The 26,601-nt window shown below is 36.8% G+C and overlaps 1 protein-coding gene across 1 annotated transcript in view; it reads right to left on the bottom strand.

Annotated features, from left to right (window-relative positions):
* Window positions 1–26,601, bottom strand: part of pknox2 (pbx/knotted 1 homeobox 2) — a 94,537-nt gene that overhangs the window by 8,235 nt on the left and 59,701 nt on the right. The window contains exons 5-12 of the mRNA XM_051121683.1: window positions 13,063–13,234; window positions 10,961–11,146; window positions 9,216–9,351; window positions 8,688–8,785; window positions 6,170–6,289; window positions 5,879–5,955; window positions 5,539–5,717; window positions 3,622–3,858 (exon numbers count right to left, since the gene is read on the bottom strand). Coding sequence (XP_050977640.1) covers window positions 3,622–3,858; window positions 5,539–5,717; window positions 5,879–5,955; window positions 6,170–6,289; window positions 8,688–8,785; window positions 9,216–9,351; window positions 10,961–11,146; window positions 13,063–13,234 — 1,205 coding nt within the window. The remainder of the gene's footprint in view (window positions 1–3,621; window positions 3,859–5,538; window positions 5,718–5,878; window positions 5,956–6,169; window positions 6,290–8,687; window positions 8,786–9,215; window positions 9,352–10,960; window positions 11,147–13,062; window positions 13,235–26,601) is intronic.

Raw genomic sequence — 26,601 nt, 5'->3', positions numbered from 1 at the left:
GAATGATGTATGGTTAATACGTTTAAACCAACCTTCTGGATCGTTATTAAAATAACCAGTTTAAAATAACCATACAACATATGTGACCCTTTTTTTTTTTTTAAACTTATATGTATATACATAATTTATCTAAAGGCTGAAAAAATAGGCTTTCCATTGATACATGGTTTGTTAGGATAGAACAATACTTGGCAGAGATACAACTATTTGAATATCATGAATCTGAAGGTGCAAAAAAAAAAAAAAATAAATAAAAAAAATTAAAATTAAAATTAAATAAAATGAAACAAATAAATAAAACAGAAAAATTACAGAAAAAAATCGGCTTTAAATTTGTCCAAACAAAGTTATTAACAATGCGTATTCTAATCAAAAATTAAGTGATATATTTACAGAAGGAAATTTAATTCTTAATGGAACATAATCTTTACTTAATATCCTAATGATTTTTTGCCTATTGTTACAAATATACCTGTGCTACTTAAGACTGGTTTTGTGGTCAAGGGTCACATATTAACTTTTTTTTTGTGAAAACAACAACAACAACAACTTATTTTGTATTTATTACAGTACCTTATGAATTCCCTGTCCAGCAGAAGTATTGTGTCAATCCAGCAGAAAACTGGTCCTGAGGCTGGAGGAGGAGAGGGATGCTGGCGTGGACCTTAAGTACTGGAGGAGGTCTGAGCAAAATGAGAGGCTGTGCTGGGCTGGGTTACAGGGTAATTAAAAGAGTTAGAGAGGACTTTTGTGCCTGCTGGGGCAAAGCAGTGAGAGGAAGAGGGTGGAGATGGACTGCAGATCTACTGAATTCCCTAACATGCTCATCAGCCCCGTGGCACCAATCCACTTCAAATGTACCCAGCCATGTGGCTTTTCTTGCCTCTGTCATTTCCCAGGTTATTTATACTCCTCGGCCCTGAACGGCCCTGCCTGTGCAGCCATGCTCCAAAGTGCATGTACAAGACTGCCACAAACACTGTTATTTCAGATGCACACAGACCTTGACAAAGTTTAGAGCTACTTAGATTGTTGTTTGACCCATTTATGGTGAGAAGACATTTATTTGAATATCCTGTGCAGCTTTTAGGTGTAACTTTCATCATATGCGAACACTGAGATTGAGGAGTTTGCAATCTGAGTAAACATCCAGAAATGGCCACATGAATTAAACACCTACACATGACAGAATCCAGTGAGTTGTCTACTCTTGTGAAGGGTGTTTTATAACATCTAAAGTCGCCCAAAAATATTCACATATGGAAAAAGAGAGAAAACTTCGGCAATGGTAGTTGCCAGTGGCCTTGAATAGGTTTAAAAAAATCCTTGCAGGAAGTTTTATTTTTATTCACAGCTAGAGCTTTTTCTAAAGCCTAACTTTCTGTTGAGATTACAGTTATTTAGGTTACAAAAAGTATGACCAAAGTAACATTGTAATTTAAGTAACTGTCAAGGTCTTGGGTCTGTTGATATTGATTCTGCAATCCTTGTGTTGCCCCTAAACCAGTATGAAACATTATGCTTGTTTATTATTTAGGTGAATATTATGATGCAAAAAATGCATCTCTCTCTCTCTCTCTCTCTGTATATATATATATACATATATATATATATATATATATATATCAGTCAAACGTTTTTGAACAGTTTTTAAAAAAGTCTCTTCTGCTCACCAAGCCTGCATTTACTTGATCAAAAGCACAGCACAAACAGTAACATTTTGAAATATTTTTACTATTTAAAATAACTGTTATTTATTTGAATATATTTTAAAATGTCATTTATTCCTGTGATTTCAAAGCTGAATTTTTAGATGAATCATTACTCCAGTCACATGCTCATTCAGAAATCATTCTACTATTCTGATTTGTTGCTTAAAAAACATTTATTATTATCATTATGTTGAAAACAGCTAAGTAGAATTTTTTCAAGGTTCTTTGATGAATAGAAAGGTCAGAAGAATAGCATTTATCTGAAATAGAAATCTTTTTTAACGTTATAAATGTCGTTATCATCAATTTGAATCAATTTAAAGCATCCTTGCTAAATAAAAGTATTCATTTTCATAATGTCTTTACCAAAAAAAAAAAAAAAGAAGCTTTTGAATGGTATAGTTTGTAATGTTACAAAATATTTCTATTTCAGATAAATGCTGATCTATGAATCTTTATATTCAAAGAATGCTGAAAAAAATGTACTCAACTGTTTTCAATATTGATAATAATAAAAAATGTTTCTTAAACAGCAAATCAGTGTATATTCATTCTGTTTTGTCACAGCACAGCAGTTATTTCCTGCATTGTTTATGCAAAAAAACCACTATAGTTATATTATATACATAAGTATATATATATTTAGTTTTTTTTTTATTTTAGCTTAATTTTTAAAGACATTTTTAAATTAGTTTTAGTTAACAAGAACAATCCTGCAACAAAATGGTGATCATTTGATCATTTAGTAACAAGACGCATGTATTAATTTGTAGAAGCTATATATAAGTTTGCAAAATGACACCCAGGTCCACTAGAGTCATAGTTTTTAATTATCAAAAATGGTCTACTGAAACACAATAGATTATGACAACAATGTATACAAACAAATAATTAAAAAGCTCCCCTATCATCATCACTTGCTCTGGAAGAACCATTTAAAAAAACAACCAAGAAAAGAATAATGAGAAACATGTACTTCACAAAGACCAACTGCAATAACATTCAGAAACATCCTGTCTTTTCTAAACATCACATCAGAAACAGGTGATTAAATCTGTAGACACAGTAAGCTGAAAAGCTCAGAAATATCTTCACAGTTTTTGTTTCGTCCTTCACATAAAATAAAGAGGGGCGTTTCAGGGTGTGATACGCACCTGTAAATATGTCTTTTTTTTTTTTCCTGCAGTGTTCTTCAGTAAACGTCGTTTGTAGGTCCTGCGGTTTGGGAAGGGCACGAGAGTTTTGTTCCGTACGTGTAAGAGATGCTTGGCACTCTCCCGACATGCGTTTGTTTTGAACGAGGCTGATGTTTTTGAATAGCAGGCATTCAGCGGACAGCATCCTTGTTGATTGTGCCACTGCCTTCTGACAGTTTGGAAAATAAATATGAAGTGTCTGGGTAAAATGCATCACTATCAAATGTACATACATTGTGCTGTCAGGCATTTAGATTGTTTCTTTTTTAATCTTCGAAGACTGAATATTTCGTTAACTCTACAAAAATAAAAATAAAAAAGAAAGAAACATGCCTAAAACATCCACTCATTGCATGGTTATCAATATGACTGTAAGAGGGTAGACATTATGTCATGCTAAGACACCTGAGAACCAAAGAGACATATTAAACAAAGTAAGGCTTAAATGGATTATATGCATGAGAGTAGCATGAGCGCTCGGCTGACGGCCCGATATACAGTACGTTCTTTGCACCGTGTTCTGTCCTCCTTCAAATTCTCACAATTTTATTCATTCAAGAAGTTCATAACAGGCCCCTCCTCTTCATTCTCATTGGATGTTCCATGGCACTTAGTGTCCACTGGAAACCTTCAGGCGGTGTTGAGATGTGTTGCCATGGGGATGAGTAGGAGTTAAGTCAATTTTGTCATTTTCGTCTATCTGATCCTTTATTCAAGTCCTTCGTTGTGGTTGAGGCCCAGATCTCTCCGAGCCATCTGTCTGCCTCCCTCGCTTTCTTCATCTTCTTCTTCGTCTTCCTCCTCGTCGATTCCCTCCTCTTCCTCCTCTTCGTCGTCCTCCTCCTCTGTGCCGTCCATGGAGTCCTCAGTTCCTCCCAGCATGGCTTGCTGCATCGCCAGTGTGGCGGAGTCTGAGGACAGAGGCTGTAGGCCATCCATGCCAAGAGAATCTGACAAACATACAGAAACAACTGGTTTCTATTTTAATATATATTACAAAGTCATTTTTAGCAGCCATTAGACCAGTCATATGATCCTTCAGAAATCATTCTGATATTCTGAACGTTTATTATTATTTCCAATGTTGAAAACAATTGTGCTGCTTAAAGTATTAGTTTACTCCAGAATTAAAATTTCCTCATTATTTTCCTGATTATTCACCCCATGTCATCCAAGATGTTCATGTCTTTCTTTCTTCAGTCGAAAAAAAATTAAGGTTTTTTAGGAAAATTTTATCCATATAGTGGACTTCAATGGGGATCAACAGGTCGAAGGTCCAAACTGCAGTTTCAGTGCAGCTTCAAAGAGCTCTACACGATCCCAGTTGAGGAATAAGAGTCGTTTAGCGATTTCACAATTTTCAGTCAAAGGAAAAAAATTGAGAGAAACTGATATCGGCAGTCAGAAAAGAGAACTATGTCAAATATACCGTCCCTCCTATAGACGTGGCATTAGAAACACCCTCGCACAGCGTTTAATAGCTTTTTTGTAACTTGATGAAAAGGTGGTATAATACAAAGTATAGTGTTATAAATGCACATACATATTTTTAAAAATCAAAATATAAAAAAGTTTCAAGGATTTATGATGATGACCGTTAAAACGCGTCATCACAGGCTTGTGAAAAGGGTCCATATTTCCATATTTGCGATGCATCCAAATGCTAAACTATTATTTATGATGTAAATTATAGACTTTGTACTTCAGTCGCATTCTAACGGTGACACAGTGAGGTGGGTGCGCTGATATTTGGTTCACTGTGCTTTATTTTTATAAAGTAAGTTGCCACATGCGCTGTCAAGTTAGCAATGCTAGAAGCTTGGAACTGATATGTTTTGTGTTTGTGTGCTGGCGCGATTACTTCAACTTTCCTCATACCAGCAAAATCAACTTAAACGAAAAACAAATAGAATGTCGCTTTCTTTTTCTCTCTTACAAATAGAATGAGTTTCCTTTCTGTCACAAAACTGAACTGAAACTCAGAATTTAATTTTTTCTCTTGTCTATTAGTTTAATTAAATATAGCCTATTTCAAGTATTTATTCCTTGTATGTATATATGCACTGTAGATTTTATAGCCTATATATGACATTAAGTTGATAAATTATTTAGTATTTTCACGTGTAGGTGAAAAAAAATTGTAATTTGTAATACTGTCTGTTTAAAATAAATAAAAAGAAACCTAACATAGTATATTTGTTTTTTGTTTTTTTCTGTTGTACCGAAGTCGTATCGAACCGTGACCCTCGAACCGAGGTACGTACCGAACCGTGACATCTGTGTACCGTTACACCCCTAGAAGTTAGTACTCTCTGCTATTAAAGAACTGAATTGAAATGAACTAAAACAAAATTGAACTGACTGACTGGAGCTAAATCATGACATTGCTGTCTATAGAACTTCATGTAGCTCAATTGAACTTGTTTCATAGCACATGAACCTACTTAGCAGTTATTAAACCAACCAACTTGAGTTAAATAAAGGCACTATTGTCTCTTTAGAGCTGCTTTACAGCAGAATTCTGAATTGGTCTCATATTTGATGAAGTTTGCATTATTGATTCTGTTATTTACCTTTTTATTTCCCTGTGAAACAAAAGGTTATTTAACTTGACTAGAGATATTACTAACTGTCTGAATTGTTTGTGGAGTGGGATCCGTGTGTCTGCAGGACTCCAGCTACGATGGAGTCGGGCCAGAAGCGCTGTGTGGGTCTGTGCTGAGATTTCATCTTCTTGGCTTTGGGAGCAGGGTCAGGATTACTGGCATCCAGCATGGGTTGCAGTATACGCCTGCGGGCATTGATAAACCTTTCAAAGTACAGGAGAGAGAGAAAAACGACGCAGATGAGACATATAGCAGGATATATACGTGCAAATCATAAACAAGTTTTGTGATTTTGTTTGTGGCCATAAGATGGCGCCATTTTGCTGCGCATTAAACACTGGTGCAACAAACCAGTCGCTCTTACCAGTTGTTCACCTGTAATAAGGTCAGATTCGTTTGTGCTGCGATCTGTCTTTTCTCGTCTTCTGTAGGATAAGGATGCTGGAAAACCCAAAAATAAAGTATAAGGTATTATTTAAATGGTTGATCTGTATTTTTAATCCTTTTTAAGTAAATATGCATGTTAATATTCATCTCTGTAAGTTCAAATGAAGCAGATATGACCGAAATGAAGTGCATTTTTAAACTCCCCAAGCCTTTCTTTGGTTTGTAATCGTGGCAATCGTGTAAGAAGAAGGCACATCCTTTTTCTCACCATGAGATGCTGGAAGAGCCAGGAGCGCATAATGTTTGTGGCATGTTTGGGAAGGACGCCTCTTTTGTTTTTTGATTTCTTGTCATCGCCGTCCAAGAGTGAGGACAAGTCCAGGTTCACCTTGGAAGGAAGAGAGAAGAGAGACGAGAAAGTGAGCGGGGGAGAGGGAGGGGTAGTTGCCACGGAAACAAAGAGAGTCGCCAGTCACCATTTCTTTGGCAGGGGCAGGAATGCCTTCAGTCACCATAGCAACGCAATGGGAGTAATGATACCTAAAATTAAAGCCAAGGAGGGTACATTTACTGAAGCCTTTCATCAAGTAAAAGCGCTGTGGAAAATGCAGTCAATTTTTCTCTTTTCATCAAACTTATTATATGCTCTGAAGTACGATTAATGTAAGGCGAGCCAAAATGCGAAAGAGTTTTAACGGATGCATGCTAAATTAACTATTTATTTTCTTTTGCTTGACGCCACTCTGAGACTGGCGTATTAACATTTCAGAGAAGTTTAAGATGCATAATCTGCGAGAGCTCCGTGTGCGAATAAATAAATTAATAAAAGAAAAAAAGGAAAAATTAACATTTCCACTTTGAAAATAAGGATAATTAATTTCATGCTACCATTGCCACTGAAAGCCATAAAAAGCAGCAGCTCCCCACTGATTTTAAAATTTTTAAATAAATAAATAATAATCAAGCTCTAAAAACAACCTCCTCATTACATTTGCAGCTGGGTGTCATGTGGTTCTTTCCCCATTCCTCTACTCAAACTACACACACACACACACACACACATTATCGGGGGAGAGTGTGTATGTGTGTGATTCAGGAAGCAGGGTGAATTAATTGGAGGCTTCATGCAGGGGTATTATTACTGAAAGCTTGTCGGAGATGTAGCTACGGGCGGAACTCTATTCCCAGCCTGCGTGTAGTGAAGCGCCTCGGCCCAAAGTTGGGTATCCACACAGGCTCCAGCTGTCTATCAAACCTCAACTCACCTGACTCATAGTTGACGGCATTAAAATACAAACTAACACTTCTAGAATTCCTAAATAACTTGCGTCCTGTTTACACTTGAGGTGAAGAAACACATCATGATCTTAAACTACACAGCAAGCGTAAATGTGGAACGGCATGTCAGGTTGTTTGCTAACAAATGGACCACTGACTTCAGCAACAGTAAATTAAAAAAAATATTGTATATATATATATATATATATATATATATATATATATATAACAATTCTTTCATATTCTCGATACTCAAATCTGATTGGCTGAGAGCCTTTTCCAGGTGTGCAATATTATAGTAATAACAAAACTCCAACCGTTTCACTATTCATATCACTCCACTTGTGGTACTTCCCACAGTGATTGTCATGGCGGACGCCCAAATCCACTACAATTTTATAAATAATACTCTTTTGTGTCACAGAATGTCGTTTTAAGTGTTTTCAGGCAAGAATGTACCTCTTGGATGACAAGGGGGGTGAGTACATTATCTGTAAATTTTTGTTCTGGAAGTGGACTTCTTCTTTAGCAGATGAAAGGATAGTACGACAAAGATATTGCTTTCCTCAGCGGACATTCAAACTAATGTTTTCTGAGATATGAGGTAAAGAATGAATGCTGTATCAGATGCAGGTAAGATCACACTCGCTCACTTTTTATACCAAGTACCACCTCAGAAAATATTTGGCTCTCCAAGTACCACCATGATGACCAACATTAAAATACAGTAACGTAGTAGGCCTAACTATTCAGCTACAGCTCTGCACAGTTCAAAGACGAGGCAGATTTATTCCTAATAAGAATATTTATTGTTGTTAGCCACTTTAACATTGTAAATACACAGTTTGAACATTAACACTGCACTGTGCTTACATACAGGTAAATAAAAAACTTAAATAATAAATCAATTAAAATGTGTTGTACCTATAAGTTAAATAAACGTTACTCAAATAAAGATTAAATTCAAATCTACCGTGTTTTAATGTTAATTTATATTTAATTTAGTACCACACTTTGACCACTGTTCTACATAAAACAGTGAGCTTTTAATACAGTAATACAATAAGATTTCAATGAAGCAACTCAACGTTTCAACTCAACGTTACTAGTTCTAAAGTGACGTTTTCAAATTAGTAATGGGAGTTCTGCTTGTGTTTCATGAATAAGGGCAAATGCTCCTCTAAAAGACCTCAAAAAGAGTCATCATTAGCAGGCATCAAAATATATAAAAATATAACTGTCTGATGTCATGTAAATGCATAACAAATAATACTTATATGCATAATTCAAAATGTTCTATTTAATGTAGACAGAAGATGAAGTGGGTAAAATAGCATGTCAGAAAACTGAACAGGGCATCCGTAATTGAAGGCTTCTTAGCAACAGCAGGGATTCAGTCTAGACATGGTGTTGTAGTCTAGAAATAATTCAACAGAATTCTACTGCTTCATTAGTTGTGAAGATACAGCCCTGCAAGCATGTGTTGTCTGTTGAGCAGTTACCCTTACCTGATTGTTTTGGATTTGGATGGTTCCCTGTGGTAACCCCTGGGTCAACACCTGCCCCTGTGAGGTAACCATTGCCACTGGTTGATAAAGCGTCCCACCTGTGGGAATGAGTCACAGACACAGGAGCGTGGTTATCACAGACTTTACCTGCCTATCGAAAGCACACTGTAATTACCCTGCGGCACAAAAACAAACCAATTCACCTCCCTTTCACTGCGCCAAAATAAAACAAAAGGGTATTCGGAATGGCTCAAGAGGAGAACAAGGAGTTCTTGTTTTGCTGCTAATTAGCTTGATTTCACAGTAATTAGACATTCTTTATTCAGTGTGAAAGTACTGTTCTGTGTGAGATGGCTGTATGGAGAGAAAATGAGTAAAGAAGGAGCTATATAAATGTAGATAATGTGCATTACATGGAAGTGCGTATTTGCTTTCATGAGATGTCGAATTTGGACAGGAAAGCTGTTCTGAAAGCTGAGATCTCTGAATTTATAGCAAGCAAAAGAGGCTGATGATTGGCCTCCTCACCTGAGACCACCTGAGAGTTGATAGTGGTCATGGCAACGTTGTTCTGTTGCAGCGAACCGGCAGGGACCACAATCCCAGAGGGGTTTACCGTGCTGGAGACAGAGGTGAGGGACGGGGGTGAGTTCTGAAGTAGGTCCTATATTAGGAGGATAAAACACTGGTTAGTGTCAGGGTTGTCAGGTTTTCACAACAAAACCCTACTATTCAAAACTAGCCCAAATGCCTTTTAGAGGGGGTCCCCCCAGTAAAAATCATGTTCCAAGGGGTAAAATGCAAATTTTTTATCAGGTTCCCCTGATAAAATTCGCATTCCAGTGGCTAAATATCATGTTATTGAGGTTGCTTGAAAAAAACCCCTGCAGCAACAGTTTTAAAGTAGCCCAATTCCGCAGGAAAACTGCAGACTTGGCAACACTGGTTAGTGTCCACATTTAAATTTGCTGGGGAAAAAAATCTGGTAAAAAATTGACTGCCAATTTAACATGTTAGATTTGTGTGATCAAAAAAAAAAAAAAAAAAGTTAAAAACGATTTAAAATATATATAAAAAATAACACAAGAAAAATTAGGGCTACAATGTTAGTACCATGTTAGTGTGGTTAAAAAAATAATTATGTTTTAAAAATAATTATAAAAACAATAAAAGATTAAATTAAATTATACATGTTGTGCAATTTAACTTGTTAGTTTAATAGTAATTAAAAAATAATTAATTGTTAAAAACTATTTAAAATATATATAAAAATAACACAAAAAAATGTAAATAATTAATTAAGGCTGTGGTAAAATAAAAGGACTACAAATTTAACATTAGTTAAGTATGATTTATTTTTTTTTAAATAAAAAAAACTAATAAAAAAAGAATAATATTTATAATTTAATTATGTCTGTGGTGCCAATTTAACATGCTAGTTTATTATGATCAAAAAATTATTAATAGTTAAAAACTATTTAAAATATATATAAAAATAACACAAGAAAAATTAAAACAATAGCACGTGGTAAAACTTTGGACTACAAATTTAACATGTTAGTTTAGTATGATTAAAAAGTAATTCATTTTTAAAAATAACTATACTATACTATACTAATACACTACCATTAAAAAGTTTTGGGTCGTATGATATATATTTTTTTAAGTTTCTAAAGTCTATTATTCTAATACACTGATTTGGTGCTTAAGAAACATTTTTTATTACTATTTATGATGAAAATATTTGTGCTGTTTAATATTTTTTGACACTTTTTTCAGGATTCTATAATGAAAAGTTCAAAAGAACAGCATTTATTTAAAATTTTAGATTTAGAACAGCATTTATCTTATTATAGATACTGTTATATGGCCTGCTTATCACTGTCATGCATCCTTACTGAATGAAAGTATCATTTCTTTAAAACAAAAAAAAAAAAAAAACCTTACTGACCTCTGTATATGTGATTAATTCCATTTATTTTTGATTATTTGATAGACATTTTAATTCAATTATAATCGATTGACTGTTCTATGAAACACCCAGAAGTGTGTCCTTTAAGTCTTCTCACGCAGAGGTCAGCAAAGTTCAGCAGGAACAGCGAGGGCAAGCCAGATGTGACCTTTTGCATCCCCGGGAGAGAAGCTTGTGTTCGTGCAAGTGTAAATGTTACTGGCTTGAAAGTGTGTGCATTCATATGACACTGTGTTTATGTGTTAGAAACAACCTTTAGCCTTTAGACCGAAGGTCTAGGGAGATTGTATTTGTGAGTCACCTGCTGCAGGCCGAGGTTGGTCTGTGATGGCGAATACGGGCCGCCCAGGTCGTTCCGTAGCAGATTGTCACTGTGCATCTTGGTCTTGAGGCAGGTGATGTAACGGTTGCAGAAGTCTTTACAGAGCTCGTTCACCTTCTCCAGCTCCAGCAGGTGGATCCGCAACACCTGGATTGCTTTCACCATCTACGGCAACACAAAAGTAGATACAGAAATCAGTTTATGAAGAAAATATTGCATTGGAGTGGTCTTTTTAATCGGTTTATGTATATAAATATACATAACCAGTCAAAAGTTTTCAGACAGTAAGATTTTAATTTTTTTAAAGAAGTCTCTTCTGCTCACCAAGTCTGCATTTATTTGTAATTTTGTGAAATATTTTTACTATTTAAACTAATTTCTTTCTATTTGAATATATTTTAAAGTGTAATTTATTCCTGTGATCAAAGCTAAATTTTCAGCATCATTACTTCAGTCTTCAGTGTCACATGATCCTTCAGAAATCATTCAAATATGCTGATTTGCTGTTCAAGAAACCTTTTATTATTATTATTATTATTATTATTATCAATATTTAAAACAGTTTTACATTAAAACGGACTACATTTTTTTCAGGATTCTTTCATGAATAAAAAGATCCAAAGATCAGCTTTTATCTGAAATAAAAGCTTCTGCAACATTATACACCATACCATTCAAAAGCTTGGAGTCAGTATTTTTGTATTTTTTGGGAAATAATTTATAGAAATGAATACTTTTATTTAGCAAGGATGCTTTAAATTTATCAAAAGTTATGATAAAAACACATTTATAATGTCACAAAACATTTCTATTTCAGATAAATGCTGTTCTTCTGAACTTTCTATTTATCAAAGAAACATGGTTATAATAATAATAATAAATAAATATTTTTGAGCAGCAAATCAGAATATTAGAAAGATTTTTGAAGGATCATGTGACTGGAATAATGATGCTTAAAATTCAGCTTTGATATCAGAAATAAATTACATTTTACAAATATATTCAGATAGAAAACAATTATTTTAAATAGTAAAAATATTTCAAAATTGCTGTAATTTGGATCAAATAAATGCAGGTTGGTGAGCAGAAGAATCAAAACTTGACAAAAAGAGCAAAGTCAGTACAATATCCAATGTCAGTGTTTTAGGTTACAATTTTGAAAGATGTGAAACTACATTAGTGTGAGTAAATAACAATAAAAAATTAATTGTAAGTGAATTATTCCTTTGAATAAACTACAATCACTTCACTAAACAGAAAAGCAGAAATGTTTTCTCACTTTCCTCCCATAATTACACGAGGTTACTTAGCCAGCCCTCCCTGCCACTATTTGTCTGGTTGCACTGTTTAATGCTGCAAACACTTTCGAGTTCTGCTGATACAGTTGGACGAGACTGAACTTTCAGTTCCAACTACCCATTCAAACAGTCACCGCCCAAAGTCAGAACTCAAGGACGACCAAATGGGCTAAAAAATGCTTTGCCAAGGAGGAGATAAATCTGCCAATTACTGCAGCTCGTTTAATCAGGGCTCAGTGCCATCTCTCTGAGGCGAGAACGAAGCGCAGCGCGGGCGCTATAACTGTCGCGGCAAAGAGTTAGTGAACGGAAGACCCGTGTGTGACCAGTGTGTCGTAAAGCACACAGATGCAGAGTTAATTGACTGAGCAGCGCTAGTCGGCCGAGCGCCCCGGTAATGATGAACAGTGACCTTTTTCCTCCTCCTTCCCTTAATTTCTAATTACTGTTAACTGTCTTGCAGGGCACAGAAGAGGAGAGATGATGAATATGAGGGCGAGAGTAAGGAAACGAGAACAATAGAAGAAAAAAGAGCTATGGACAAGAGGTGGGCGAGTGTCATTGGGACTAATACTACTGATTTGTTATTTTCAATAAAATATTTTTAGCCTGTTTTAATGATGTTTCAATAATTAAAGTAACTCAAAAGACATATAAAATACAAATATGCCAGCAGAGGGCAGTGCAGATGTGACATTTGGATAATAAGGAAGTAAACAGGTTTTTAAGACCAGGTAAAGAGCTGAAATTAGAAGAACTGAAAGAAGCCTAATGAGCACTTACCAGGTTATCTAGTTCAGGGTCCTCGCTGAAGAAAGGCTTGTGGTCCTGCTCTTGCTGGTGGACGAAGTTCTCGATGTCGACGTCAAAGCTGGCGGAGGTGATGCATTCTGATCCCTGCGTGGCTTGTTCACATTTCTCAAACAGCAACGCCAGAAGAGGAAAAAGAGGATGCCTGCAGGACAAAAAGATGGCAAAATATTATTTTTATAGTATTAGGTACACTCTAAAAATTGCTGGATTATTTTATTTTAACCTAAAATGCTGGGTTCAACTTGTTGGGTCATTATATTGGGTTATTTTTAATATTTTTTTTTTACCCAGGTGCTGGGTAGTTTTTCTGTAACTGTAGCTGCAGTAATTTAATGCTGGGTTATTTTTTCTACTCAACCATTGGGGTGAACAGGGGCGATTCTAGAATTTTCATTTTAGGGGGGTATTACAATATACATACATAAGTATGCAAACCTTATTGCACATGCACTGGAACATGCATTATATTGGACCCCTGGTGAAAAAAGCAGCATATACTGGTAGGTATGTTTTGATGCTGGGATGCTGGTTAGGTATGTTTTGATGCTGGTTTAAGCTGGTCCTTAGCTGGTTTATGCTGGTCCTTTGCTGGTTTATGCTGGTCATGTTGCTGGTCAAGGACCAGCATAAACCTGCAAAGGACCAGCATAAACCAGCAAAGGACCAGCTTAAACCAGCATCAAAACATACCTAACCAGCATCCCAGCATCAAAACATACCTACCAGTATATGCTGTTTTTTTCACCAGGGACGTTAAATTTTCAAATGAAAATGGAAACATGATCGTTTTATAAAGTCGGCTATGGTGTGATGAGGGGTGAATACAGCGAAAAATACAGTAGATGACAAAGAACCGCAGAGATGCAGATATAACAATCTATTGATAAACACACATTGTCCTCTGTTTCTCACTCTGTGCACTTCTTTAAAATAAAGCAAAATAAAGTTTTGTATATATTTTATTTCATTTATAAAGCCTTTACTGTGTCGTAAATTGCATTATTTTGTGCAATGCAACATAGGGATGTCAGTCAGCTGCATAAGCAGTGGTTGTTTTGCAGGATGCAATTTATTCGTTATTGTACTGAAGTTAGTTTGATATTAAAATATGTTCTCTAATCTCAGTACTGTTTGTTCATGGGGATTTTTTGGAGTTAGTTACGACATCTTTCAGCTACGAGTGAAACACAAGGCCGCGGTCTAAAGTTTACAGTTAAGTTACAGAAGTTTACAGATTTTGGCAACACACTGGCATGAGAATTAGCGCTATTTTGGTAAAAAAGTGATTACAGAGAACGGCTGAATTCACTATAATTAAAATGCTACTTTTAAATGTTACATTTTTCATGTAAATGCTCATTAAACAAGTTTAAATGTATGCTGTATTCACCCAAATAAATTCAATTTGTCTGTATTTTATCCATGTGTTATTGCTTAATATTAAATGTTCATCTTTTGATTATTGCTGTTGCCTCTAGTAATTCTGTGTTGTTGTTTTTTTATGTTCCAGTCCATTTTAAGGCAGCAATAAAATAATTTTTAAACAATAGTTGACATATAAAATAATCCAGGGATGCGTTTCCCGTACAATGACGTAACTCGTAGATTAACCTCCACAGTTCGATGCATTGTTGTGGAAACGAACTAGCTAGTCACGACTGTTTCACAAACACAGTCACAGCTTCGTCATTTGAACCACTTTAGTTAAACAATGTAGGGCCGTTGTTAAGATGTTACCGAGTAACTTATGCTATTTAACTTATTAGAGATCTCTGAAATGCAGCTATATTGAACAAGGCACCTGATGACTAATGTCATTTTGTTTTATTTGACGTTTGATTCATCGTGGGTTCCCTCTTACGTCATACCCCGGGGTTCCCGTAGGCATTTATGCGCATGCGCACTATTCAAAAGCTTGCAGAGTATGCTTAAAAATACATAGATTAAAATGCATTTATATTTAGATTGAGTTAAAGATATAGACTGAATTGCATGTTAGCTTGCTTATTGTGCCCAAGAGCATAATTTATTCAGCCCATATGTCTTATTAACAAAGAACTATGCTTCTAACCACAGGTCGAGAGCTGTAGTTCCAGCCACATAAGTTTGTGACGCTGTTTGCGAATGTTCGTTTTAACTATGGTTTTGGGAAACACAGAATCGTTGAACTATGATGGTAACAACGGAACTTGCGACCATAGTTGGCTAACGATGCTTTTGGGAAACGAACCCCAGCATGGTTGGTAAAAACATTTAACCCAATGAGCTGGGTCAAAATAACCCAGCATATGTTCTGTCCAATATTTATCCAGCACTGGGTTTGCCAAATAACAAAGTTGGGTTGTTTTTAACCCAGCACTTTTTAGAGTTTATGTACAGTATACTGTGCACAGTATGCAAATGTAAAAAGTCCCAGATCACTTGCCAAAATGAGAGCTGTGCAACTACAACACACTGTGTGAACTGTATCCCATAATGCCACACGCTTAACCCATTATTATTATTTGTTTTTTTTTTTTCATTTATTTCAGATAAATGGTTTTCTGTTTAACTTTTTATTCATAAAAACGTACCATAGTTTTAAGAAACATATCAAACAGGGCAACTTTTTCTATATTGATAATAAGAAGAAATGTTGTTTTGAGAACCAAATCAGCGTATTACAATGATTTCATGCAAATGGCTTCTTAAAATTTGCCAAGACAGGAGCAAATTAAATTGTAAAATACATTAAGATATTTTAAATTGTTATATATAATATTCCACTGTTTTACTGTATTTTATATCAAAGAAATGCATGCTTGGTGGGCATAAGAGACTTTTTTCAGAGAAATCTTACCAACTCTTAACTTTCAAATGAATGTATATCCTTTCATACACCATAATGTTTTACATATTCTGTAGGAAGTTAAGCGTATACACTGCAAAGTATCCAATAAGCAGTATACCAGTAATAAGTTAACCAGAAAATAACCAGTTTCTTTGCTTCAGGCAGGACGGATAGCAGTACCAAGCAGCTGAATATATAATCTTTGTCATCTTCATCTGATTGTAGGCATAAGCTCTGTCTAAAGGTTTCTTCTAGCAAGTTGACATTTGTCATGTTAACAGCATTAACATTTCCTGTATCATCAGAGAATGAATATGTTTGCACTGCTTTAAGTCTGTCTAGAGAGAGGCTTCTGCTGAAGAGCAGACCTAATGAAAGCTCAAATTCACTCAGCTCAGCCTCTTGAAAGCTAAGCCTAGCCTGACATGCAGAACTCTGATTAAATTAATAAAAAAAAACAACATCACCACAAATGATTAAGGGTCAGGCTTTTTCAATAAGGACTCTGTCCTATGCTATCGTAATGCGTCATATCCAGACTATAATAAAAACCAAGGCGCACTAAGATGGTAAATTGAAATAATTAAGGAAATAGTTATGTCGACAAATTGCAGAATTGCTCAGTAAAGACGGTTGTTTAGAAGTGGTTTAGTGCCCATTTGATGCTGTCACTGTAGTGATCCTGACTGTGTTTTGGAACATGATTTCCACCTTGAAAAAATAAGTCAAATATTATTTTATGGTGTATACAAGTGTATAAGTTTTGGGTTGGTAAGATTTGCCCATTGTAAAAAAAAAAGTCTCTTCATGCTCACTAAGGCTGCATCTATTGCAATACAATACAAACTGTAATATTGTTTTATTTTAGTATTTTTTTAAAAGTATACAGTGTCACATAATCCTATAGAAATGAAAAGTGTAGCACAATAATACTTTCCAAGAGTCTTTAATCAATAGAAAGTTCAAACTAAAAACAATTATTTGAAATATTTTATAAGAATATAAGACTCTTTATTGAGATCAACTTAATGTGTGCTCTGTGAAAAGAGGCGTGAAAAAAAGATCTTTGACCCTCAACTTTTGAATCGTAGCGAATGTTTCTTTAATCACAAATAACAAATCCTGGTTCATTTTGAATGAAGTCAGTTGCAAACTCAGTAATGGCACTGAATAATTTCTTGAATTAGTAAAATATAACTTATCAATAACTTTCTAGAATCTTTATAATTGACTCTGAAAAAAGATCCTGTTCATAAGAGTCATTTGTTTGCAAATTAGACATATTAGCTTGTGCTGTGTTGGTTGCTGCATGCAAGCAACACTGTCAAAATAGTATCCAAAGTAGTGCCCTATCCTATCCTATCCTATCCTATCCTATCCTATGTGTGTTTCTATGTCTATATGTATTGTTTTTTCCTTGCGGAGCCTGTTTGAGAGACTGAGAGAGGCTGTGAGACTGGGTGAGGGGCCCAGGCTCCGGCTGTAACCCACCACTCTCATTTGCAGCCTTTAATAGCTGGCTATATTAGACTCTAATCTGCCTGATCCCAATTTAATGCCGCTCCCTCCAGCTGACGTGACAGGAATACTAAACAGGCTCGCAGTGCTGAGCAGCGAGGCGATCTGCGCTCCCTCCGGGCTCGTCCCGCTCCCCTCCGCCGTGCCAGCCCCTCTTCCTCTCTCCCCTCCCCAGTCACAGTAAATCCTGGAGGGCATGGCTGGGTTATCTCTCCCCTTCTCTCTCTTCGCAGGCCTGGATCATAACCCGGACACAGCCCTATAGGCCCAAAGCCAAAGGATGCTATCAATTTAGCTCTCCGAGGATTTGGCAAGTAGGCTGAGGAACAAACTACCCAGAAATTAGAGCATAAAATCGAATTGGAAAGTTAAGCCACAAGGTACAGGTTCATCCGAACACTCACATTCCCTGGAGTGAGTCTAATAATGCAGCATTATCTTCATTAGGAGGTTATATTTCACAACATTCATCTGCAGAGGAAACAACGTGCTTTTTGGAAACTTCAGTCATGTCTTGCATACAGATGCGATGATGGACATGAAGCAGCTCTTATTCTGAACATAACATTCCTGATTGCATTATCTCAGACGACATGCCAATCGCAGTAAAATCTTTGTTACTAAAGATGGCCAGAACACTTACAGCGGTTACTCTATAAACTAATTGCCTCGGTTGTTTCAGAGGCTAAATGAGGTTGGAAAAACTCTTAAATGTAATCTGATCTCTCTGAGCAACTCCAGACTTTTAAATCTCTTCATCTATGCGTTCTGGATGAGACCGTGTGCCGCAAAGTGCCGAGCTAATCGGTTAATCTTTCAAAATGTGCCGGTTAAAATGAAACACTTAATGCTATTTGTCTTTAACCTTTAGTTATCATCGCTCAACTCTTGCGGGAAAGACTGTCCAGACTGCCATCCCTCAAATGTGAAAGAGTGGGCTCATATAATTGTAAGCAGGAGGGCCGTTAGAAGGACTTTTGCATTGTATGATAGGCAAAAACGCAGCTGCTATGAAGATGCCATTAAATACCAAAACCAATTTTTAGGCACTTTGAATTTACATGTGTTTAAGATGTGTACAAACTAGTGTAATTCAAATCACAAACAATTAATTCTTGCAATGAATACAGTTTGGTTCTGACTGACTTCCAATGTATGGACTGAAATACAATGGAAATTAATGGAAACTTGAAATTGAAAAAAAAAAGGTTCCATCTGCAGAAGAAAGAAAGTCATATGGGTTTGAAAAGACATGAGGGTGAGTAAGTAGTGACAGAATTTTGATTTTTGGATGGATTACCCCTTTAAGGTTTTGAAAACAAACAAAACACACAAGAAAAAAACAAACTTCAGCCACTTTGAATTCAAGACCACTCATCAGATAATCCAAATCATGACGTGTTCATTCAGCATCTTTTTCTCTTTGCTAGCTGAGCATAAAAACAAACTATTGTATTTCTATTCACAAACAAATGATTTGTATGAGCAGGTTCTTATAATGAAAAGACTTCAAATGAAAGAGTTGTCTAACTGAATCAATGAATCTGCCAGAGTAGTAAGTGAATTAACACCTGGCTCACTTATCGCACTGCAGAACTGTGTAATGTTGATTTTAAATTAAGATTTTAAATTATGAATGAAAGAAGTTGCAAAAACAAACACACCGGTAGTTCATTTCACGGGTGTTGTTTTGGTTTTAGGACAACTTTGATTAAAGGTTTCGATCTACTTCAAATGTTGACTACTGTAGTCCAATTTACTGGTTCTAGCAATGAAATGAATTCTTAATGAAGACATACAAATGAGACTTAAAATAACCAATTGTATACTTAATGTTAGAAAAAAACAAACAAACTAGCGATGATGGGAGCAAAAACCACCAGTGCAAACACCACCGTGGTGGCATCAGGAAAATTATGCACAGTGGGCACATGCATTTACAGTAAACCTCTGGCAGCCTGGTTTTAAAGGGGTTATGGGATGCCCATTTTCCACAAGTTGATATGATTCATTAGGGTCTTAATGAAAAGTCTATTACATATTTTGGTTAAAATTTCTCAGTGGTAGTGTAAAAAATACCCCTTTTACCTTGTCAAAATCAGCCCTTTTTACAGTAAGCTGTTTTGTTGCATTTGCCTTTAAATGCTAATGAGCTCTGCTCACCCCGCCCCTCTCTTCTGTGGGGTGACGAGCAGTACTGTTTACTTTAGCCGTGTTTAGAGGTGAAACTTGCTAAATAGCACATTATTAAGAAAGATGATTTGCAAAGATGCATAAAAACCCCTTATACTCACTTCTGCTGTAGGTAAAGCTGGATCTCGAATAATTTGTGCGAACATAGATGCATTTATGCAGATCGCATGGCACATTTCCTTCAAAAGCGAAAGTAATGTTAATCCTCTACGCCTTCAGTGGCTCAAATGTCGGGAGTAAATGATGACTGTTATGTTCATTATTACATCCAACAACAAAATACCCCAGTTGCGCAATCGGAAACATGTCTTCCCCTGCACCGGCGCTGACACAATGGTGGACTGTTCTCAGCTCACTCTGGGCGGGTCTAAGGTAAGATGGCCATGTCAATCAACTATCGTGGGAACACGACGGCCTGGGTTGTGATGTCACACAGATAAGATGCTGAGAATGGCTTGATTTGAAAAAGGGGATATTACTTATAAAGATTTTTAAAAAAAATACCATTGGGTGGATTTTTATCATTACAAGCTGGTTGTGTACACACACTGCCAACACACATTTATGTTCAAACATGTAAATGTGAGTTTTGCATCCGATGACCCCTTTAAGAGTTACATCAATGAAAGAGTTACACTATAACATAAGAGTATGAAACACACAAAACAGAACAATATATAAAACTTCGGTAACGCTTTAAAATAAAGTTTCATTTGTTACCATTAATTGACTATATTACTTAACATGAACAATAATTATATAGCATTTATTAATGTTCCAGGAGGTGCTGTACAGCCCCTGTGCCATGCCCAAGTCCCAGCCCCAACGTATGTGCCAATATTCAAGAGTTTTTGAGCATGTTAAGGCCCCAAAGAGCACTGAATAGTCAAGAAAACAAACAAAATAAAAATTATTCCTTCCTTCCTGCACAACTAGTGGCTTGGGCCCTAAAAATAATAGAAAATTATGAATGTGTAAAATTATTTTTAAAAAAGGGTATTATGCTGAAAATCACTATGTTTAATAATCAGTTTACAATTGTAATCCTGTACTTTACGTTGATACAGTTATCACATATAGCACTGCGCCTGTACGCTCCTCAAACTACATGAGGTACCAAGAGCTGGTAAGGTGCCAGAACGTTAGAGACGTTATCTGCAGTGCAGAGGTCTCAGGACGGAGGGAGCTGGGGAACTATTAACCCATAAAAGTGTCATTTACTGAGATAAGAGTCAGCAGAACTGATCCAGCGAACTGACGAATAAAGCCAGACATGGCGTTTTTATTTCCATTCGACCAATACAAGGTTTCATAATCTCGGCTAATGAAACACTTAAAGCTTAACCTAATTGGGTTTACCTGTTTTTTTTTAAGCTGAATTTGTCATGAATATTTCAGTGTAGGGGTCTCAAAGCTAGAAACCAAAGCCCTCGAAGATTAAAAACAAAGTAAACAGCAAATAAAAAAAAATATTTTCTAAAAAAATGAAAAGCACATCAAAGCAATTCTGAGTCCAAAAATAAAGCTGGACGTATTTTCATGCTAGCTCTAGCTGCATTTGTTTTGGTAGCGTGGTGGGCCACCCACGGGCTGCTGGGGAGATGGGGGTGTGCTCTCTGTGTGCTCACCCGGTATGTTTGCCATCCTAATCAGGGCGAGCCAGTGGCTGCTGCCTTTATTAAACCCAGTCTGGGGTGCCCTCACGCTGAGAGCGCTTGCACACACACACATTCACAAGAACACACACTCCCTCCTCCAGGCTACATGTCTGGAGCTCAACCTGTATGGGGGGCGTGCACACACACACACATACACACCACTCGCCATCAGGGTTTATATGGGACCCCTACTGCTGCATTTCAATGAGTGGCAGTGCTCTTTTTCAACGCTGTTTTTACCGCTCTCTCCTTCACCTGCAGGGTAAAGGCTAGCTGTGGCCTGTTGTCAAACACAGCCGGCTCTTATCATTGGACCACAGGTGTGAATTTAGAGGTTAAATACTGAGACGCCGCATAAAAGCAATCAGAAAGATGAAAAAATGAAAAAGAGTCCACCCCCTTGATGCTAGACTGTAACATTTGGTTGCCAGGATGTTGCTATACAGTTGCTAAGGTGTTCATATTGGTTTGTGTTGCTATGTAGTTGCTAGGGTGTTCTGGATAGTTTCTATGGCAGTAGTACAGTATGTGGTTGCCAGGGTGTTGTTATATGGTTGGTAAGCGGTACTGATATGATTAGGTGGTCCAAAAGACATGTGAGCGACCCCTTTAGAGTGTTTTTAAGTGGTTGCTAGGGCACTGATACTTTATGTGGTTGCTAGACTTGGGTGCTTTTCCCAAATGCATTGTTAACTAATTACGGTCGCAAGTTTCATTGAACTCTTTTGGTAATGATGGAACTTGCGACAACAATTGCTTTTGGGAAATGCATCCCTGATGTGGGTGGCTTGTAAGGAGTTGCTATGCAGTTGCAATGGTGTCCTAGGTAGTTTGTAAAACGTTGTTATAAAATGGACAGTTCCTGTCCTTGATTCTGACTGTTTGAGCCAGGTACAAAGCTGTTGAAAATGACTCTACAAACATACACCTTAGTTTACTCCTGAGTGTTGCTTGGCAACCACTTTGTTGCAACCACAACAGTTTCTGAGGAACCACATTGTTTGGTGGAAGAATACTGTTCTTATTAATATGATTACACTTTATTTGCTCAATTTTAGTTTGTGAAACCTTACTACGTATATGGAATAACCATTTTATAATAGCAATAAGCCCCGTGAAGCCATGGTTTACAGTGAATTTATAACGGCTAAGGGGATTTTAGGCACTCTGCTTCTTGGGGCTTATTGCTTTAGTATGTAGTTGCCAGGATCTTGCTTTACAGTTTTTGGAGGGTTCTAAATGTTGACTAAATGTTGTTATATGGTTGCTAGGGTATTTAATGTGGTTGCTAGGGCATACTGGGTAGTTTCTAAGACATTGGTTTGTGGTTGCCAGGATGTTGTTATAATGTTGCTTAGGGGTTCTGAGTAGTTTTAGAGGGTTTCTATGTGGTTGCGAGGGTGTTCTGTGTTGCTACTGTATGTGGTTGCTAGGCTGGGGTGCTTTTCCCAAATGCATCGCTAACTATTGTCGCAAGTTCCGCTGAACTGTTTTGGTAACGACAGAACTTGCGACCACAGTTGCTTTGGAAAATGCATCACTGATTCAGAGAGTTCGTAGGATGTTGCTATGCAGTTAGGTGTCCTAGTTTGTAAAACATTGGTATTTAGTTACCAGGATGTTGCTATATGGTTACTAAAGAGTTCTGACTAGTTTTGTTTTTCAACTGTTTCCATATGGTTGCTGGGTCATTTTGTGTGGTTGCTAGGGGATTTTGGGTAGTTTCTAAGACAGGTTGCTAGTGGGTTCTGACTAGTTCTGAATCATTTTGCGACTGTTGCTACATGGTTACGAGGGTGTTTTGTGTGTGGTTGCTAGGGCACTGCTACTGTATGTGGTTGCTAGACTGGTCTGGATAGTTTGTATGTGTTGCTATGCAGTTGCTACGGTGTCCTAGGTAATTTGTAAAAAGTTGGTATGTATTTGCCGGGATGTTGCTTTATGATTACTAAGGGGTTCTGACTAGTTTTTCGACTGTTACTATATGGTTGCTAGGGCATTTTGTGTGGTTGCTAGGGCATTACTACTGACATGGTTGCTAGACTGGTCTGGGTGGTTTGTAAGGTGTCGCTATGTAGTTGTTAGGGCGTTCTGAATAGTTTCGAAGACACTGTTATGTAGTTGCCAGGATGTTGCTTTATGGCTGCTAGAGGGTTCTGACTAGTTTTTCGACCATTGCTATAAGGTTGCTAGGGTATTTTGTTTGGTTGCTAGACTGGTCTGGGTGGTCTGTAGGGTGTCACTATGTGGTTGCTAGGGCATTCTGGAAAGTTTCTAAGATACTGATATGTGGTTACCAGGATGTTGCTATAAGGTCACAAAGAGGTTTTAAGTCGAGTGTTGTATCAGGGTGTTTTCTTGTCCATTTCTATGTGCTTGCGAATGGTGTTGGTATAAGATTGCCGGTGTAGTGTTATATGGCTGCTATGGTTCTCAGTGTTTTTGTGGTTGCTAGGGTATTTTGTGTGGTTTCTAGAGCACTGCTACTGAATGCATTTCTTGGCTGGCCTGGATACTTTGTAAAACGTTGCTATGTGGTTGCTAGGGCATTCTGGGTAGTTTCTAAGACATTGGTATGTGGTTGCCAGAATGTTGCTATAAGGTAATTAAGTGGTTCTGAGTAGAGCTTTGCTATGTGATTGTTAGGTTGTTTTGCATTTTCACTAGGGCACTGCAACTGTATGTGACTGCTAGGTTAGTCTGGGTGATTTGTAAAGTGTTGCTATGTGGTAGCTAGGTTGTTTTGGGTGGGTTTTTTTGCCATGCAGTTGATATGGTAATCTAGGTGGTTTTCAGGGTGTTGCTATTGTATCAGGATGGCTTCTAGACTGTTTCTATGTGCTTGCTAATGGTGTTGGTATGAGGTTGCCAGCGTGTTGTTTTACAGTTTTCAGTTTTTTTTGTGGTTGCTAGGGTAATGTGTGTGTTTTTTGGGCACTGCCCCTGTATGTATTTCTTGGCTGGCCTCAATACTTTGTAAAATGTTATGTAGTTACTAGAGTATTTTCTATAGTGCTGCTATACTGATCTGGGTGGTTGATGGTCAGGGTGTTTTTTAGATCATTGCTATGCGGTTGCTATGGTGTTCTGGGTGGTTACTAAGTCTCTATGAAATAATGTTCAAAAGATATAGAGTTTTGAGCAGCCCAAAGCAATAATATTGCCTTAGCAAGCACCGCTAACAAGTATTCGATTCATTCACAGATTTGAGTAGCTCCTGCTAACACGAAAACACACGTTCAATCTTCAGACAGTAAGTCTGTGAAGTTCAGAACACTCGGCACCCTGGAGACACTAGACAGGATGAAACTGAATAAAACTCGACGTCTACGGTTTTAAATTGAAGAACAAAATCTTACTCAGATATAAATGTGCCCTCAGAGATTTCCTGAGATACTCTGAGTACTATTTACCATAATCTGCCAGTAACAATCTCAAATATCCATCCTTTAGCCTGACACTCGCTCTCAGGATGAATCTATGGCTCAGATAAGATGATTTCAGCTGTATGGTATAGGAATCTCAGCACCATTACTAACAGAGAGAGAGAGTCGTTAAGATGTTGGGCACCAAATGACTGCGAGAGCTTCCCAACAGCGAATGTAAACAGAATTTATGGTGCATTACAGCGGCTGGGGAGAACTGGCTCACCATTTCCTCTCTGGCTGTCAAATTAAAAGCACTCCTGTTGGGACTGATATGCGCTGCTGCTACTGCTGGGTCTACTAAAGCTGTTCACTAACTCTTTCCTTTTTCTTTTCTTCTCTTCTGTTTCGTATTCCATCTTTTTCCTCTATCTCTCTCTCTTCCGTCAGTTCAAGACACTCCTGATCCACTGGAGCTCAATGAAGACAGCATGACTGTGCACCATGAGACCGAAATCCAGTATCAATGCAAATCCACTCAGCACCCGCCAATCTGAGTCACGGCGAGAAGGGAAAGACACATATAAACCCATTCAGACATTTCAATACCCTAATATAAGCACACCTTCAGGGGTCTGAACACTATATATATATAAACACAAATACTTCAAAAGACGGAGGCTGAGAGGCACAAAGCATCAGGACACAATTCTGTACACACAAAACAGCTTTTCAAAGAAATTCTGTCTAAATTTAAAGGATTTTATATGGATTATAATGGACACAAATTTGATTTGCTTGTAGTAAAAGTCTAATTTATTTATATTAAGGATTAAAAAAAATATTAAAAGCTTGACTTCATATACATATGCTGTTTTTTTTATTCAGTTCACTCATCAGACTCTTCCCACCAGAGTTTCCTTTCCATTTCACTTTTATCACTGTTGAATAGTGCTGAATTTTACACCCTCAGGAACTTCTTCGGATACATATTACAATTTCATCTCCTGGATGCTGGATTTTATTGGACCTAATTTTGGATATGTCGCAAGTACCCCACAGGAAAGAGACCCCCTGCCATGTTTCTAATAAGAAGAGAAGGTCTCGGATGCTTTAAAAGAGAGTGCAGTAACTCGTTAAGATAATTACTGTATCGCACATTTATTCCACTGTTAATAATTAAGCAACACACGCCAGAGCATAGACTCTACAACTCAAACTTGCAATACTGGCAATTACAGAGACGAGAGGTGCAGAAATAAACACCAACCTGCCAAATTGAATCAAAACAATACATGAGGATGCACTATAAACAAACAGATGCACACAAAAAATTCTGCTCTATTAAATACCCACAATAGCTTTGGAAGTGGGATACCATGTTGCTTTTTACTCTACATAATAAATGCAAAGCAAATATGCTGTTAAAAATACCCATGTTTAGGGAAATGCATTTACTTTTTCAAATTGCCTGCATTTTTTTTTTATTAAATATATATATGCTGATTTGCTGCTCAAGACAAAATTTCTTATTATTGTCAGTACTGAAAAAAATTGTTTTCATTGAAGCCAAGATACATTTATAACTTTGATCAATTTTTTAAGCATTAAAATGATAATTTATTTATTCATTCATTCATTCATTATTACTTTATTTTTTTTAGAAAGAAAGAAAGAAATAAAGAAAAACTGACACAAAAACTAAGAACGGAAGTGTATATTGCAAATTTGGTAAATGAAAAAACCTAACATTATGTTACTAACATTTTTTCAGTGCTGGGTAGTAACTGATTACATGTAATCTGGATTACGTAATCAGATTCCAAAAAATAAGTTGTAATACTTGTAATTAGAGTACATCACATTTTAAAATGGTTATAATCAGATTATTCAAAATGAATTGATTCTGGCAGTCTGGACAAACCTGGGAGATTACTGTGTTATT

The sequence above is a fragment of the Labeo rohita genome, chromosome 10 (genome assembly GCF_022985175.1).
Source record: "Labeo rohita strain BAU-BD-2019 chromosome 10, IGBB_LRoh.1.0, whole genome shotgun sequence".
NCBI classification, from domain to species: Eukaryota; Metazoa; Chordata; class Actinopteri; order Cypriniformes; family Cyprinidae; genus Labeo; species Labeo rohita.
The sequence above is the reverse complement of the archived record's forward strand: the minus strand, read 5'-3'. Positions and strand labels throughout refer to the sequence as shown.